The sequence below is a fragment of the Aotus nancymaae genome, unplaced genomic scaffold (genome assembly GCF_030222135.1).
Source record: "Aotus nancymaae isolate 86718 unplaced genomic scaffold, 86718_ANA_hifiasm-v0.15.2.pri h1tg000108l, whole genome shotgun sequence".
Taxonomy (NCBI): Eukaryota; Metazoa; Chordata; class Mammalia; order Primates; family Aotidae; genus Aotus; species Aotus nancymaae.
Genome location: NW_026988523.1, coordinates 32925955 through 32942328, shown reverse-complemented (window position 1 = coordinate 32942328; position 16374 = coordinate 32925955). Strand labels below are relative to the sequence as shown.

The 16374-nt window shown below is 54.1% G+C and overlaps 2 protein-coding genes across 4 annotated transcripts; both read left to right on the top strand.

Moving 5' to 3' along the window:
• Window positions 1-1501: 1501 nt before the first annotated feature.
• S100A14 (S100 calcium binding protein A14) lies at window positions 1502-4938 on the top strand. Of its 2 annotated transcripts, XM_012476178.3 has the most exons (7): window positions 1502-1823; window positions 1974-1998; window positions 2261-2328; window positions 2832-2892; window positions 3247-3358; window positions 3808-3954; window positions 4152-4938. In XM_012476178.3, the coding sequence occupies exons 5-7, from the start codon at window positions 3329-3331 to the stop codon at window positions 4287-4289; spliced, it is 315 nt and encodes a 104-aa protein (XP_012331601.1). In that variant the 5' UTR covers window positions 1502-1823; window positions 1974-1998; window positions 2261-2328; window positions 2832-2892; window positions 3247-3328; the 3' UTR covers window positions 4290-4938. The 2 variants fall into 2 exon arrangements, with proteins under 2 accessions (XP_012331601.1, XP_012331603.1); XM_012476180.2 differs by lacking the exons at window positions 1502-1823; window positions 1974-1998; window positions 2261-2328; window positions 2832-2892 and adding an exon at window positions 2906-2954.
• A 1119-nt stretch (window positions 4939-6057) lies between these two features.
• Window positions 6058-12781, top strand: S100A16 (S100 calcium binding protein A16). 2 transcript variants are annotated; one of them, XM_012476177.2, is made up of 3 exons: window positions 6058-6231; window positions 11507-11685; window positions 11995-12781. In XM_012476177.2, the coding sequence occupies exons 2-3, from the start codon at window positions 11533-11535 to the stop codon at window positions 12151-12153; spliced, it is 312 nt and encodes a 103-aa protein (XP_012331600.1). In that variant the 5' UTR covers window positions 6058-6231; window positions 11507-11532; the 3' UTR covers window positions 12154-12781. The 2 variants fall into 2 exon arrangements, with proteins under 2 accessions (XP_012331600.1, XP_012331599.2); XM_012476176.3 differs by lacking the exon at window positions 6058-6231 and adding an exon at window positions 10146-10250.
• The last annotated feature ends 3593 nt before the right edge of the window (window positions 12782-16374 follow it).

Genomic DNA, 16374 nt, shown 5'->3' with positions numbered 1-16374 from the left:
TTGAATGAATATCTGAAAAGTAGAGGCAGAGGGCCAGGCATGGTGTCTTATGCCTGTAATCCTAGCATTTTGGGAGGCCAAGGTGTGCGATCACTTAAGGTCAGGTGTTCAAGAGCAGCCTGGCCAACATAGTGAAACCTCATCTCTACTAAAAATACAAAAATTAGCTGGGCATGGTGGCTGGCACCTTTAATCCCAGCTACTCAGGAGGCTGAGGCAGGAGAATCACTTGAACACAGGAGGAGGAGTTTGCAGTGAGCCGAGATCTCACCATTGCAATCCAGCTTGGGGGATAGAAGTGAAACTCCATCTCAAAAAAAAAAAAAAAAAAAAGACCAGGTGTGGTGGCTCCTGCCTGTAATCCCAGCACTTTGGGAGGCTGAGGTGGGTGGATCACGAGGTCAGGAGATGAAGACCAGCCTGGCCAATATGATGAAACCCCGTCTCTACTAAAAATACAAAAATTAGCTAGGCATGGGGCAGGAGAATCGCTTGAACCTGGGAGGGAGAGGTTGCAGTGAGCCGAGAGTACACTGCTGTATTCCAGCTGGGGGGACAAGACAGAGACTTCATCTCAAAAAAATAAATAAATAAATAAAAGAAAAGTAGAGGCAGAGATGTAGGGCGGGTAGGATGACTCGGGGCTCAGCTGCACAGTCCTGCTCTGCTTCCTTTATCCTGGAGTGTGTCCCGTGGGCGACAGTGATAGTGGTAAACATGTATGGGGGGCTTACTAAGTACCAGGCACAGTGCTGACCATTTTGCCTGCATTATCTTAGTTAATTCTCACAGCCCTTTGAGGGAGGCATGATTTTTAACTCCTGTATTAAAGATCAGGACACAGATGGTAGATAAATTTTTTTTTTTTATTTTTTGAGATGGAGTCTTGCTCTGTTGCCCAGGCTGGAGTGCAGTGGCACGATCTCAGCTCGCTGCAACCTCCACCTCCTGGGTTCAAGTGATTCTCTTGCCTGAGCTTCCCAAGTAGCTGGGATTACAGGTGCGCACCACCACACCCGGCTAATTTTTGGTTTTCAGTAGAGACGGGGTTTCACCATGTTGGCCAGGCTGGTCTTCATCTCCTGACCTCGTGATCCGCCTACCTTGGCCAAAGTGCTGGGATTACAGGTGTGAGCCACTGTGCCCGGCCAGTTAAAGTCTTAAAGACAAGAATAGGTGGATTCCACAGCTCTGATTAACCAGGATTCTCTGGCTGGATGCTCAGGAACACTAGACCCTCCTCCCCTTACCCTCTGGAGCAGCAGGGAAGCAAAAGGAGGGGCCCGATGCTCTGCTCAAGGACCGTGGGGTGAGGGTGTGGTGGTGTCACCAGAGGCAGAATTTGCCTTCTTGGCTTGAGGGGCATATGGTGGGCACGGCCACCACCAGAGGGAGCAGGGGCAGGCAGCTCAGTGGCCGGCCTCCCAGGGATGTCACTGCCTTACTGGCAGGCATCCATGTGGGGTGGCTATGAGTCCAGAGGAACCTTTAGGCTGAGGGAGCTCCCTGTCACACACCAAGAGAGGGTCCCAGACTGAGCCCTCAGAGGGACCCCCCAGACTGGGAATCCAAAGGGCCGTTGGTGGAGTCATTCCAGAGGGGCTCCTGCACTGAAGGGCTCCCTCACCGTGAGAAGCCCTGTGAGGGAACCTGAGACCAAGCCTCCTCCAGGGGAACCCAGGCTGAGTCACTCTCAGAGGACCCCACAGGCTGAGAGACCCTCAGAGGGACCTGCAGGTTGAAGCCCTTCAGAGGAAATCTCCGAATGAGACACCGCTGGAAGGTCCTCTCCATTGAGACACAGAGGGCCCCGGGTTGAGAAGGTGACATCGGGAGGGATGCAGTGGGGTGTGCTCTGATCTCAGCGTTCGGGAAAGGATCCCAGGAACTTTGGCTCTGGGCCGCACCCCATCCTTGCCCTGACTCATGCTGCCTGCCCTGCCCTTCTTTCTACCCCTTCCCGGTGACTTCAGGTTCTAGGTGTCTGGGCCTGTGCAGGTAAGAAGGGCCACTGGGGTTGGGCTCTCCGGGATGGATGGGGGGCTGTTGGGTCCTGGATGGGGGGTGTTGCTCTGCAGCTGGGTTAGGGGAGGCACGGGGCTCTGAGGGAGGGAGGGAGAAGCACGTGGCCCGACCAGTTTGGAGTGGGCGGTAGCTGGCAAGCAGCCCAAGTGGGCCTGGCACTTGTGCACTCTGGGCCCCTGAGGGGAGCTGAAGGGAGGTCAGGCTAACACTCACTCCATCTGCCTCCCTCCACCAGGCTGCCCTTCTCTGGCTTCTTCCTCCTGATCCAAGTTCTCTCCATTCATCTCTCTGCCTCCAGGACTGGTAAAGCCTAGGCTCCGGGATCCAGCAGGCTTGAGTGTCAATATCCAAACTGGGCCTGGCTGGGAGGAGCGTGTGTGTGTGTGTGTGTGTGTGTGTGTGTGTGTGAGAGAGAGAGAGAAAGAGACATATAGACAGCCACACACGGAGGGTACAGAGGCTCCTGCTTCTCCTTTCCTGGTTACAGATTCAGACCCCCTCTCCTTCCCTGCATTACAGTTCCCCAGGGCCCTTCCACTTCATAGCGTGACCTCATGGGGTCTCCAAGCCCTCCTTGTCTCCCCAGCCTTCTGGCCTCTCTTTCTCTATGACTCCGCATGCTTATCTGAGGCCAGGGTCTTCCCAGCCCCAGCTCTCTGTGGCTCCCTCCTCATGGCAGGGTCGGGGAGGGCTCTGGAACTCTGGCCAGTGGAGGGTGGGGCCCATAAAGCTGGCTCACAGCCCAGGCTGCTGCAATAGCAGGGGTGGCTTAGGCCCAGCCCCCTGCCTCCCCTCCCTTCCCCCAGGTATAAGAGCTGAGCTCAGGTGAGCTGGTTCCTCCTGCCCTGTCTCAGCGGCTGCCAGCAGGTAAGGAAACCCAGGGCTTTTTACCCACATTTACTGCCTGCTGTCCAGAGGACACACTTAGGGTAAGGGCGAGGGGATCAGACACTGGAGGTTGGCGTGTGTGTTTCAAGCAGAGATGGGTGGTTGGAGGAGGTGGGAAGAATGAGGCTAAGGTGAGGCCCAAGGGAATCCCCCTAGATGCGCTGGCCTGGGGGATGTGACCTTGGCTCTTGAAACCCAGGAGGGGCCTGGGCCTGTGTGGAGTTGGTTTTGATCCCATGGTGAGGCACAGAGTATCTGAGGTGGAGCCAAAGGGGGCAGTTGAGAAAGAAATGCTAGACTCTCCCCTTACCTCAGGCCTGCCACCTCCTCTAGGCAGATCATGAGCCATCAGCTCCTCTGGGGCCAGCTATAGGACGACAGAACTCTCACCAAAAGACCAGACGCAGCGGGCACCATGGGACAGTGCCGGTCAGCCAACGCGGAGGTGGGCTCATTCACGCGTGGCCTTTCTGCTTCCACATTCCTCTCCTTCACCCTGAGGGTCTATGTCCCCCACTGACTTCTGCCCTTCACCTTGGCCTTGCCCTGCATCCCAGACCCTGCCAGTGAGATGTGAACCCCCTCCTGAGGCCCACACAGGGTGATGCAGATAGAGTCCTCCTGGGAAGAGGATGCCTGGGTGCATGCTAGGACCTGCTCTGCCTGCAGCTGGGGGGTGTGGGGAGGGAAGCCTTGCCCAACCTGTGGCCGCTGTGGCCTGGAGGCCGAGCTGGGGGTGGGGGAGAGAGGCCAGGTTCTGGGCTCTGGAGTGGGTGGGAGCTGTGTGCCTTCCAGCTTTCTTCTGCCCTGTGGGCTTTGCCAGGCTCCTGGGGAAGCAGGGTGTCGCAGGGTGCATGGAGCTTCACTGATGTGGGTGATGTCCCCTGCCCTCAGGATGCTCAGGAATTCAGTGATGTGGAGAGGGCCATTGAGACCCTCATCAAGAACTTCCACCAGTACTCCGTGGAGGGTGGGAAGGAGACGCTGACCCCTTCTGAACTACGGGACCTGGTCACCCAGCAGCTACCCCACCTCATGCCGGTACAGAGGGAGCACACCCCACCCAGCCAGTCCCCTGACTTCCCAAGCCAGTGCTCCCGGACCCCACCCACACTGGCACTTGCGGTTCCCCCCAGTGCTGGGTAGGCCCTGCTCTTGCCGTCTGCCCCTGGGCAGGGTGGGGTGGGGAGATCTGAAAGTGCATCCTCCCTGAGCCCTGGTGTCTTCACTCTCCTCAGAGCAACTGTGGCCTGGAAGAGAAAATTGCCAACCTGGGCAGCTGCAACGACTCCAAACTGGAGTTTGGGAGTTTCTGGGAGCTGATTGGAGAAGCGGCCAAGAGTGTGAAGCTGAAGAGCCCTGTCCGGGGGAGCTGAGGACTCCCCCTGGAATTCTGGGGGGTGCTGGGGAGAGACTGTGGGGCTGGAAAGAAAACTCCTCTCCTGTACCACCACCTGTTCCCTAGCCTGCTCCTCTAATCTCTGCAACGTTCAGCTTCTAATGGCCTTCCCCAGGTCTCTGTGTACTTCTGTCTTGAGCGCTCTGTGGAGCTCACAGGTGCAGGAGTCCCCACCAGAGGGAGGCTCAGGGAACTGGTTGGGCCAGGGATGAATATTCGAGGGATGCTAGAGGGATAAAAATTGTATAAGAGCCAAAGAATTGGTAGTAGGGGGAGAACAGAGAGGAGGAGCTGGGCTATGGGAAATGATTTGAAGAATGGAGCTGGGAATATGGCTGGATATCTGGTATTTAAAAAGGGTCTTTAAGAACCTACCTCCTAATCTCTTCCCCAGTGCAAACCATAGCTGTCCATCCGGTGCTCTCTTCCTGCCTCCAGCTCTGCCCCAGGCTCCTCCTAGACTCTGTCCCTGGGCTAGGGTGGGGAGGAGGGAGAGCAGGGTGTGGGGAGAGGAGGCTGAGGAGGGTGTGACGTGGGGGGAGAGGACCAGCTGGGTGCTTGGGCATTGACGGAATGATGGTTGTTTTGTATCATTTGATTAATAAAAAATAATGAAAAAAGTGAAAGATGTTGTCTTGACTGGACGCCCCCTTCCCCAGGGTCCATGAGTGAGGAGAGCTTGGGGGTCAATGGCAGAGCCATCAGTAGGGTGGGGCATGTGGGGCTGGAGTGGTTGGCAGTGGAAGTGAATGGGGACTCACTTTTACCTACGAGTTTGGGTTGAGGGTGTTACCGGGCCCAAAAGGGTGACGTGGTCCTCTCTGAGGGACAGGCTCCTCTTTGCCAGTGGGAGGGTCGTCTTATAGGAGAGGAGGGCATGTGTGCACACTTGGGGAAAGGATATTAGCCCAGGTGTTCTGAGCCCTGGCTGACATAACAAGGGGAAATGGGGTGGGTGGGGGTGGGGGGGGTGAGAAACAGGCTGACTGGCCTGAGTTTGAATCTCAGATCTCCCTTATTGGAATTTTGGGCATGCTCTTAGTATCAGTTTCCTCATCTGTAAAATGGGGGATATGAATATTACTTCCACAGGATTGCTAGGAGGACGGTGCCACAGGGGTAAAGCACTTATCAGAGAGCCCAACGTGGCGAGTGCCTGAGGAACGAATGTCATTACTGCTGGAGTGGGCGAGGGGGCCCCTCTTTGGTTTCAGCGGCTGCCCCAGTGTAGGGAGGTCGAGCTGGCCAGTTTCCCTGGGTATCCTAGGGAAACAGTGGAGTGTGGGGAGTTTCCAGAGGAGTCCCCTTGTATACACGAGGGCTTTTAGGGCTGGGTCTCAGAAGAGCTGCTGGGCTGGACTGGAGACAGAAGACCAGGGAGCCAGACAGGTCCCTGGCATCTGCCTTCTGATTTGAGCACTGAAGTCGGGCGTTACTCCTGAAATCGCAATGGCAAGGAGGTTTCTGTGGCCAGTTAGGCTGGCCTGGAATGTTAACTGAACTTGTCTGTTGGGAGCCGCTGAAACTGGGCTCCCAGTGACCCAGGTGAGAAAGGCAGATGACAGTCCTTCCCTTCCTTTCTCCACCCTGTCAGGTTCTGCTCAGTTCCTGTGGGGCTGGGAGGGTGGGGTTGGGGGAGTGCCAGCTTCCACCACTCCCTCTGGGATGGAGGTAGAGGGGTGTGAGAAAAGGTGTGTATCCCTTTAACAAGGGCCCAATCCCAGGGCCAAATTAAGACGGAGCTCAGCCACTACCTCCCCACCGAGCCAGCTCAGCGGGCAGGGCCAGGAGGGAGTGGGACAGATTCTGGGAGTGCAGCGGGGAGGAGTCCCAGCTGGGCTGAGCGCAGGGAGCTGCTTGGCAGTGCCAGAGCCCAGGCCCCAGAGCCCTGCTGGAGAGGAGGCAGACCGAGGCAGCAGGTGAGCGCCCCAGGCCCTGCCTGGGAGGTCTGTGGCTGCCGGAGGGCCCCACAGTCTTGGGAGGCCAGGAGATGGGGCAGTGAAGGGGGCCTGGGGAGAGGGGCCTGCCAGAGAGGGGGAAGGAAGATTTCGATAATTATTAACTTTCCCCCACAGGCCAGTTTGGGAATGGGGAGTCCTGAGGGGTTGGGGGCTGGGTGAGGCCTTCAGAGGGCTGGGTGGGGTGGTGAGACTCCCCTCCCAGGCGCAGCAGCTGACCCAGCTCCTCTCCAAGGAGAGAGCATTTGGAAGCTTTGCCCACAGCTGCTCGACCCTCCCCAACAGAAGAGGACAAATGCATGTTGGTCTGGATTGGGGGGTGGTCAGAGCTTGGACACAGGCCTTGCTGGGCTCTGGGAGCTGTGTTCTGGGAGACGAGATGAGGTCCAGAAGGAAACAGGCAGGTCCCAGGGAGCCAGAGATTCCGGGAAGAGGAGGCAGGGGCTGAGGTGGCGTCTCCTCTACCTCACTACTCGAGCAGGCCCTGCTGTGTTCCAGAAGCTGTTCCTTGAGAGGGACGATGAAATCCGGGAGGAACTCGAGTGAGGCTGTTCGGAGCCTGCAAGCTCCCTGGGAGGTGGAGAGATAGAGGGAGAGCGGCTTCTCCACCTCAGGCCCCAGGCAGGCCCCAGCTTGACTTGCTTTGCTTGGCAGAGCCACCTGCACTATGGAAGCCTTCCCCGGCCCAGCCCAGTCGCGATGGGGGTGAGGGCAGGGGTGCTGGGGAGCCGGCTCCGCCTTTCCCCACATTCTGGTAGGTGTTGGTGAGGCTAGGGCAACTGTGTGTGTGTTGGGGGTGGGGACTGAGGCAGGATCCACACCAAATGCCTCCAACTTCACTTGTCTGGAAAAATTTCACAGACTGCCTTCTTGCTCCAAGAGCTGAAGTAAGTGGAAGCGCGACGGGTTACCCAAGCAGAGGGGATCAGGAATGGCAGAGGTCCTTGCTCCGTGTGTGTGTGTGTGTGTGTGTGTGTGTGTGTGCGCGCGCGCGCGCTCGTGCACACACGAATTAGACGCAGGAGGATGGTGAGGGTGAGGCAGGGGGGCTACCTCACGGCCAAAGCAGGCCCCCCTCCGTGCTCCAGGAGCCATTTCTGGAGAGGGCCTCATGAAACTGGAGAAAGAACACAGGAAGGAGCAGAGGATGGAACAGCTGAGGCTGGAGAGATTTCCTTTGAAAGAGCCTTGCTGATAGAGGTGGCATTGTCAGCCCAGTTCGGATAGCACCTTCCCTGTATATTGAAGGCAGAGGGGACAAATGAGTAAATGAAAAGGGAATGAATGAATGAATGTGCAAAAGAGTGAATGCATTATTGAATGAGCAAGTGAATGAATGAGAGTGAATAAATGAGCCAATGAATGAATGAGTAAGCAAACCATGATGCCGGAGTGAGCTAATGAATTCCAGGTAGATGGAAGGGACACAGAGAATCCACACTTACGCTTGACAGTGGGCTAGACTCTGGAGAGAATGGTGACTAGGAGGGACAGTTTAGGGACATATCCCAACACTTGGAAAAAACGTAAGCCTCAAGAGTGTGTGTGGGGTGGGAAGAGAAGGTGGACTTAGGAGGGTGTGGTGGACATTCGGGGCTCCAGATGGAAGGAGCCTGGGGATGTGGTGGGTGGTTAGAAGGCATTTGGAGGGCGTGGGGCCCAAACCCGGGGGTGGGAGGGTGGGGCTGGAGTGTCTGGGATCCAGGGGCATGGTGTCAGGGCAATTTGGGCTTTTGGAGAAGTCAGCAAGCTGGGCTGAGGTGGGCGGGGCGGGGGTGGGAGACTGCAGGTTGCTCAGTGATGAATCAGCCAAGGGGAAGACAATGAGAGCACTGGGGTAGGGCTGGAGGCCTGAGGTGAGAGGGCCCCTTGGAGGACACGTGGTCCTCCTGTTCCCACATTTCTAAAAGGCTCCAGTCTACACTGTTCTCTCAGGCCAGGACCTTCGTATGGCAGGGCCAATGCAGGGATGACCTCCTGCTTGACCTTTCTAGGAAGGGGCTGATGGTCTAGAACATCTGCCCAACCCCCTACCCAGGAGACCCGGGCCCTGGCTGGTCGGGGAATGGGGCAGCCTGGAGGAGCAGGTGGCTGTGGGATGGGTGGGGTGGCAGATCCTGTTTTCTGGCCTTAAGGGGAGGGAGGTGGAGGAGAGCAATGCTCCTTGCCTGTACTTTCCTAAACTTCCTTAAGAAAAAGCTCCAGAAAAGCACTTGTCAGATGTTATCTCCAGCATGGCCCATTTTACAGAAGGTGGGGAGGGGCAGATTCCTGGGAGGAGGAGCTGGGAGCTGAAGCCCTGAGGTGCTGGAGCTCCTGCTCTGGGTCTCCCAGTACTCCTGGGAGCAGGTGGCAGAGTCGTCTCTGGGGCTTACCTGTGTCTTGTCTGCTTGGCTGCTGCCGGAGGCCAGGCAGGGGTTGGGTCATGATATTGAGGAAGACGAGGAGGAGACAGCTCAGAGAAATGACTCCAGGAAGGCTGGTGGTGGGAGAGGTTGGCTGGCCTGTGGGAAGAGGGGCACCCATTTCCTTCCCTCTTCCTCTTCCTGACCATTTCCCAAAAGATCCCTCACTTAGGGAACAAGGACTGGGATGGCTAAGTGTGGGGATGTTCTCTGAATTATCATCCTATTCCCAAGGCTTGGTTGGGAATTGGCTTGTCACAGTCCTTCCAGAAAAGGGCACAGTTTGCAGAATCACCTGGAACTTGGTCATGAACCTGAGCCACCTCCAACCCAAGGATGGCACAGCAGACAGACCATGGGTTGAACAATGGTCTTCCTCCTCATTTGTAAATGTTAGAGTTCGTATGAAAGTCTTACAACAGTATAGACATGGAACCACACAGTTACACACGTAAATAAAAGAATACGGAAAACAGTGTGGCTTCCTGCAGTTCTGGTACTGTGTTCCATCCTCCCAGCCAGGGGCCAGTGGGTTCAGGCAGGCGGAGAAGGGGAGACAAGGGCAGGATTTTCCCTCAGAGAAGCCACAGCCTGAGTCTCCCTCTGAACTCTCCTTCCTTCTTGCTTCCTGGCCTATCCCCTCCTGGTCCTACCCTTACTTCAAAAGAGGCTTCATTAAAGAAAAAGCTTAAAAGGTGATCAGGGACCTGTGATACCTGTTATGAGGGCTGGAAGGAGGTGGAATATTTATAGAACGTCTACCTTGAGCAAGGCATCAGGCCAGGTGATGTGGGCTGGAGAGATGCAGAGAATAAAAGCAGGGGGCGGTGTATATCCAGGATTTAAAGACAAGTCTATGAGTCCTGCCGTTTAGTTCAGAAAATACATTGGCCATGTTTAAGAAAAACTATGGTTGTCTCAAGGAACAAGACAAGATCCAGCAAGACACTGTGGCCTCACCAGTTAGTGGGCCAGTGCTAGCTCAGTGGTGATGACAGGCATGACTGTGGGAGTCAGTGAGGATGGCACCCAGGGCAGGGGTCAAGGCTGGCTCCCCTTGGAGGTGTGGTTTGGGCAGGGACCGAGTGATGGGCAGGCTTCAGCTGGCTGAAGAGGGCAGGGCAGCCTGCATGGGAGTAGGAATGGCCACCAGGGGCCAATGGAAAGCAGGTGGCAGGACAGGAGGCTGAGGCGGGGCCTGATCGAGCAGCCTTTCCTTCCAAAGCTGACTGTGGCTCGCTCAGGCCCCTGTGGTGGCTGTGTCCCTGCTTTGTCCATCTCCTTTCATCAGGACCCGCCAGGCGAGGGTGGCTGGAGCTCATTCCTGGGCTTGGGGGTGGGAAGGGAGTCTGATTTCTCTGGTTTGACAAGCGGGGGCTCTGAGCATGGGCTGTGACTCACAGAGGCGATCCAGACCCGCCTGCTCCCCTCATATCCTGTTATTCAGAAGGCTGTATCCGCTTGGAAAGTGTCTTTTGTCCTGGGGTGAGGGGGTGACGCATGTGCCCTTTGGCAGTCTGCTGTGTCCAGGATCCGTCTCCTGCTGGGGCAGAACAGGGCCTGGCCCCGCCTTAGGTAAAGCGGACGAGGGTGTTCTTGGGTTCTGCTGTGTATTTAGGGATGGGCATAAGGGCGGAGAGGCTAGCAGGGTGTGGCGGGGGGTGGTGGGAGAGCAGCACAAAATCTGGTCCAATGGATCTGGACCTTGCCCTTTCCCAAAAGGGACAGCCTGGGCCTGAGACATGGGACTCACTGCCCTGGAGCCTGGCAAGGGCTTGGGGAAAGCCTAGGTCTTCCTTTCTGCTTTGTTGCCTGGGGCTGGGGTCTCAGCCAGTCCTGGGAGTGGGAGGCAGAAGCCTCTGCCTCTGTCCTCCATGGCTCATCTCAGCAGTCCCAGCCATGCTTGCCCCGAGGTGAGGTGGGCCAGCTGCGGAGCAGGGTGGGAGAGCAGGTGGACCCTTCTCCTCTTCCCATGGGAGCCACTTGCCCCCTAGGGCTCTGACACTGGGGATCTTGCTCCCTGGGGCTGGAACCTGGTGCCTGGGGCTGGGGCAGGGCCTGGAGAACCTGTTGAGGCAGTTGAACTGGGGAGCACCTGGATTAGAGGAGCCGCATAGTTCTCATTCCAGGGCTCGCCTCCTTTCCCCCACCCACTCTGTGTTTCCCTTTTCCTGCTACCTATTTCTCCAGGGACTAGGAGCAGGGGAGGAGGAGGGACCAAGGACCTAGGGTGGGCATGGAGGAGAAGGTATGGCCTGTGGGGGTTGTCAGGCCTCCAAGTCCAAGCCTGGCCATTATAGCCTTGGTGACCCCCACGTACACCTCTGGATGGCCCCCAGGGGCCTGAAAGTCTGAAGTAACCAGATGGCCACAAAGAGAAGTGAAACAACTTGTTTCTGCCTCAACTAATTGCTCTCCCCCAGCAACCTGCAACCATTGCTCCTGCTGAGCCTTTCGAAATTTACCCCCTGGACGTTGGGTTTCTCGGGACCCCCACCCCTGTAACTGTGTAATTTACCCCACCCTCCCCTCTGCTTGCAACCAATAACCCTCACCCTTATAATACCCCTACCCTTGTGACCATGTATCCCGTGACGCCCTTCCCCTCCCTAAAATAGATTACTACCTTTAACTAACCATTTGCCTCAACCTACATAACCAGTCCCCTTTCCGACTCCCCTTGCCTAACTCCTTTCTCAGACTTGGCCCACTTGCACCCAAGTGCGAAATAAAAAGGCTTCATTGCCCACACAAAGCCTGCCTGGTGGTCTCTGTGCGAGCGACATGCCTAACAGGGGTCTCCCCTCATCTCCCCTCCTCTTGGTGTCCAGGCCCAGCGAGCAGGCGAAGCAGGGAGATGTCAGACTGCTACACTGAGCTGGAGAAGGCGATCATTGTCCTGGTGGAAAACTTCTACAAATATGTATCTAAGTACAGCCTGGTCAAGAACAAGATCAGCAAGAGCAGCTTCCGTGAGATGCTCCGGAAAGAGCTGAACCACATGCTCTCGGTAAAGCCTCTCACCCAAGGGCCTTGCTTCCCTCTCCCCTTCCCTCCCCCGCAAGCCTCTGACCTCTCAGGGTGTCCTTCTCTGCTGAGGCCTCTATCCTTCCAGAGCTCCCCTAGCTCCAGGGTCTCCTCCACCCCCAGGCCTCTGTCTTCTCAGGATGTGCAGGCCTAGCCAGAGAGGACTGTGTTTGTATTTTCCAAGGGAAGCAGCTGTCCATGTCAGATTCTGGGACTCTGCCTAGGGTCCTCCTGCCTGGAGTCTCTCTGGGGCTTCCACCTTCAGCATTGCTGACCCTTGCTTCCTTCCCAGGACACAGGGAACCGGAAGGCTGCGGATAAGCTCATCCAGAACCTGGATGCCAATCACGATGGGCGCATCAGCTTTGATGAGTACTGGACCTTGATAGGCGGCATCACCGGCCCCATCGCCAACCTCATCCGTGAGCAAGAGCAGCAGAGCAGCAGCTAGAGGACCCCTCTGGCCACACCTTCCAGGCACTGGCCTGATGCCCCACCCTGGTGTTCTCCCCAGGCTCCCTCCTCAGCCTCTTGCCCACCCAGGACCCTTTACTCTCTTCTCCCTCCAGACCTTCCTCTGACCCCTGCTGAACTGGGGTCCCTTTGTGAGTGTCTCAGTCTAGGGGTACCTCCCTACCTGGGAGGTCTTAGTCCCTGGAGTTAGCAGGCCCTTGGGGCCCCTCTATAAGATCTCAATGCTGCCTGGGGACCCTAAGAGTTTTCTCACCTGTTCAGTCCCATCTAACCTTCCAGTGTCTCATGTTCCTGCCCGATTCCTGCCTGATTCTGGGTCCGTCCTGACCTCAAGCTTGCTGCTTGAGGTCAGCTTGCTGCTTGAGGTCTCCCTGCTTTTGGTGGGAACAGCAGCAGAGACCTCTCCACTTTCCCTTAGCCCCTCTGCTGGGTAGAGAGGCACTTTCAGGGACTTCCCTCCAGCTGCCTCTTCATCTGGGAATGAGCTAAGCAAGGCTGAGCCTCCTCCCGTTGCCTGAAATAATGGTGATATAAAGGCTGGATTTGGAGTTTGTATTCCCTGGTCCCTCTGGGATGCTCATTAAAACCTTCCCACTCCTTGGAAACGTTTTATGCCTTGGTGGTCTTAGCCCTGGGCCCTGTGACAAGGGAGAATCTCACAGAAAAACCTCAAAGGCAGAGCAAGAAAGAAGCCAGGACTCCTGGATTCCAACAGGCACTGTCAGCTGTGGGCCAGCACCTCCCTCCATCGCCCTCCATGAAGGGCCAAAGGCCTTAGGTCACCATCTCCAGGCCCTTTTAGCCCAGACTCAGACTCATATTCAACTTCCAGGCACACAGTAAGTCCCATTTAGTCCTCACTGCAATTCCACGAGAGAGGGACCATGACTCTTAGTCTTTTTTTTTTTTTTCTTTTTTGAGACAGAGTCTCATTCTGTTGCCCTGACTGGAGTAGAGTGGTGTGATCTTGGCTCACTGCAACTTCGCCTCCCGAGGGGTTCAAGAGATTCTCCTGCCTCAGCCTCTTGAGTAGCTGGGACTACAGGTGCACACTTCCATGCCCGACTAATGTTAGTAATTTTAGTAGAGACAGGGTTTTACCATATTAGTCAGGCTGGTCTCAAACTCCTGACCTCAGGTGAGCCACCCAAAGTGCTGGAATTATAGGTGTGAGCCACCAAGCCCGGCTTTTTTTTTTTTTTTTTTTTCTTCAAGGAGTGGAGAGTTTAATAGGCAAGAAGGGCACGAAGGAAGGGAGAAGGAAGAAGCTCACAGTACAGAGACGGAGGGAGGGGGGGTCCAAAGTGGAGAAAAGGAACCCCGACCTGCCACAGATATCAGCTAGGTATATATACAGAGGCTGGAGAAGGCGGTGTCTGATTTGCATAGGGCTCAGGGGATTGGTTTGACGAGGCTGTCATTCACGTAGCCCTCTGAAAAAGCTGGCCCTCCCACCCTAGTCTTTTAATATGCAAATACAGGGCACCAAGAAGTTCTTCTACACACTGCAGGATATGTGGGGGCGGTCGTGTTGCCGGGAACAAGTAGCGGAAGGCCAAGAAGGCGGCCAGAATCGTCATGTTTGGGTGGACCAGTTTCTTATGGCTTGCATATGCATATCAAAGGTTGCTGGCCTGGCTCTAAGAGCCGGGGGTTTACAAGAAACTTTTCTGGAGATGCTTTAAAAAAATGAAAACTTCCCAATGAGCCCTTTTCCTCTCTATCTGCCTAAGATAATTTCTATTTACGTATTTATTTATTTATTGAGACGGAACTTTCACTCTCGTTGTCCAGGCTGGAGAGCAATGATGCGATCTCTGCTCACTGCAACCTCGCCGCGCGGGTTCAAGTGATTTTCCTGCCTCAGCCTCCCGAGTAGCTGGGAATACAGGAGCCCGCCACTATGCTCAGCTAATTTTATATTTTTAGTAGAGACAAGGTTTCACCATATTGGTCAGGCTGGTCTTGAACTCCTGACCTCAGGTGATCCGCCAGCCTAGGCCTCCCAAAGTGCTGGGATTACAGGCGTGAGCCACCGTGCCTGGCAAGATAATTTCTTAATAACTCCTACAGCAGGCTATAGCACAGGGTCCAAATATCAATACAAGGTATACGAGCAAGAGATGGCTTAATAAAGGGATTAACCAATTCCATAAAGAAGACTGGAATTTGGCCGGGTGCAGTGGCTCACGCCTATAATCCCAGCACTTTGGGAGGCCGAGGCGGGTGGATCACGAGGTGAAGAGATCGAGACCATCCTGGTCAACATGGTGAAACCTCGTCTCTACTAAAAATACAAAAAAAAAAATTAGCTGGGCTTGGTGGCCCACGCCTGTAGTCCCAGCTACTTGGGAGGCTGAGGCAGGAGAATTGCTTGAACCCAGGAGGCGGAGGTCGCAGTGAGCTGAGATCGCGCCACTGCACTCCAGCCTGGGTAACAAGAGCGAAACTCCGTCTCAAAAAAAAAAAAAAAAAAAAAAAAAAAAAGAAGAAGAAGAAGAAAAAAGAAGACTGGAATTTATTAAAGAGGGATTGTAGCCACTTGGGACTGAAGCAGGCATTTTCCCCGAGCCTGTCAATAATTTTGATTTGATTTTTAAGTACCTGTAGATTTTCCTTTACTTTACTAGAGGTGTTAATCCAAAAGCATCATGTTTCATTCAAAACTGCATCACTAGCCGGGTGCGGTGGCTCACGCCTGTAATCCCAGCATTTTGGGAGGCTGAGGTTGGTGGGCAGACCACAAGGTCAGGAGTTTGAAACCAGCCTGGCCAATATGGCGAAACCCTGTCTTTACTAAAAGTACAAAAATTAGCTGGGCATATTGGTGTCTGCCTGTAATCCCAGCTACTCGGGAGGCTGAGGCAGGAGAATTGCTTGAACCAGGACCCAGGAGGCAGAGGTTGCAGTGAGCCAAGATTGCACCACTGCACTCCAGCCTGGGCTACAGAGTGAGACTCTGTTTCAAAAAAAAAAAAAAAAAAAAAAAGAAAGAGGGCCGGGCGCGGTGGCTCACGCCTGTAATCCCAGCACTTTGGGAGGCCGAGGCGGGTGGATCACGAGGTCAAGAGAGATCAAGACCATCCTGGTCAACATGGTGAAACCCCGTCTCTACTAAAAATACAAAAAATTAGCTGGGCATGGTGGCGCGTGCCTGTAATCCCAGCTACTCAGGAGGCTGAGGCAGGAGAATTGCCTGAACCCAGGAGGCGGAGGTTGCGGTGAGCCGAGATGGCGCCATTGCGCCAGACTGGGTAACAAGAGCGAAATTCCGTCTCAAAAAAAAAAAAAAAAGAAAGAAAGAAAGAAAAAAGAAAAAAAAAAAACAAACTCTGTATCACTAAACCCAATAAAAAGTCCTAGTAGACTCAGTGATAGCAAAACTTTCATATTTCCTTTTTATTAGTAACTATTATCCCTGCTATAAGGAGAATAATTAAGCGAAAAATGATAGCGATGGAAACTCTGTTTAATGTTTCAGTTAGAAGGTGCTCTGTGTATAACCCTATTGCAAATAATTGAGTGAGTACAGCAATTTCCGTAAGTATGGTGTGGTAGATAATTTCCATCTAAAATTTTACTTGTCAAGCTATAGAATTCCCCTTTGAGGGGCATCTATGAAGTTCCTTGGTTTTATTTTCCTAAACAAAGAAACCTCTGGGTTATAGGCACCCTACTCACTTTATTTATTTATTTATTTTTATTTGTATTTGTATTTGCCTTAAACATTCTTTTTCTTTCTTTTTTAATAATTTATTTATTTTGCTTTAGGTATACACTATATCTGGCATTTCTCCCCATGTTATCCTTCCGCACCCTCCCCTCCCTCCCCACCCCCCCCACTCACTTTTATTACCTGGCAGAATTTGCAGGATAATTGCCCAGAGCTAGTATATGGATCCAGATTTTTACATTACCCATCCTTTATTTTTTCTTCCAAGCTGCCGGAGATCACCACTTGATTCACGGGAATAAGCAGAGTTAGTCTAAAATGTAGTTGAAAAGCTTGAAAACAATGAATGAGACTAGGACTTAATGACAAATGTATGATAAGCTTTGGAGCACAACTTTTCTCTCTAGTCCTCATTTTTGGTAAAAACAAATTATGAATAAACGGTAGTCTTTTTTTTTTTTTTGAGACGGAGTTTCGCTCTTGTTACCCAGGCTGGAGTGCAATAGCGCGATCTCGGCTCACCGC

Bases quoted from the DNA above. Each gene is read 5' to 3' on its own strand.
- S100A16 (XM_012476177.2), top strand. From the start codon at position 11,533: ATGTCAGACTGCTACACTGAGCTGGAGAAGGCGATCATTGTCCTGGTG. The intron at 11,686-11,994 runs GTAAAGCCTCTC...CTTCCTTCCCAG, and splicing joins AGCTGAACCACATGCTCTCG to GACACAGGGAACCGGAAGGC.
- S100A14 (XM_012476178.3), top strand. From the start codon at position 3,329: ATGGGACAGTGCCGGTCAGCCAACGCGGAG. The intron at 3,359-3,807 runs GTGGGCTCATTC...CCCTGCCCTCAG, and splicing joins GCCGGTCAGCCAACGCGGAG to GATGCTCAGGAATTCAGTGA. The intron at 3,955-4,151 runs GTACAGAGGGAG...CACTCTCCTCAG, and splicing joins AGCTACCCCACCTCATGCCG to AGCAACTGTGGCCTGGAAGA.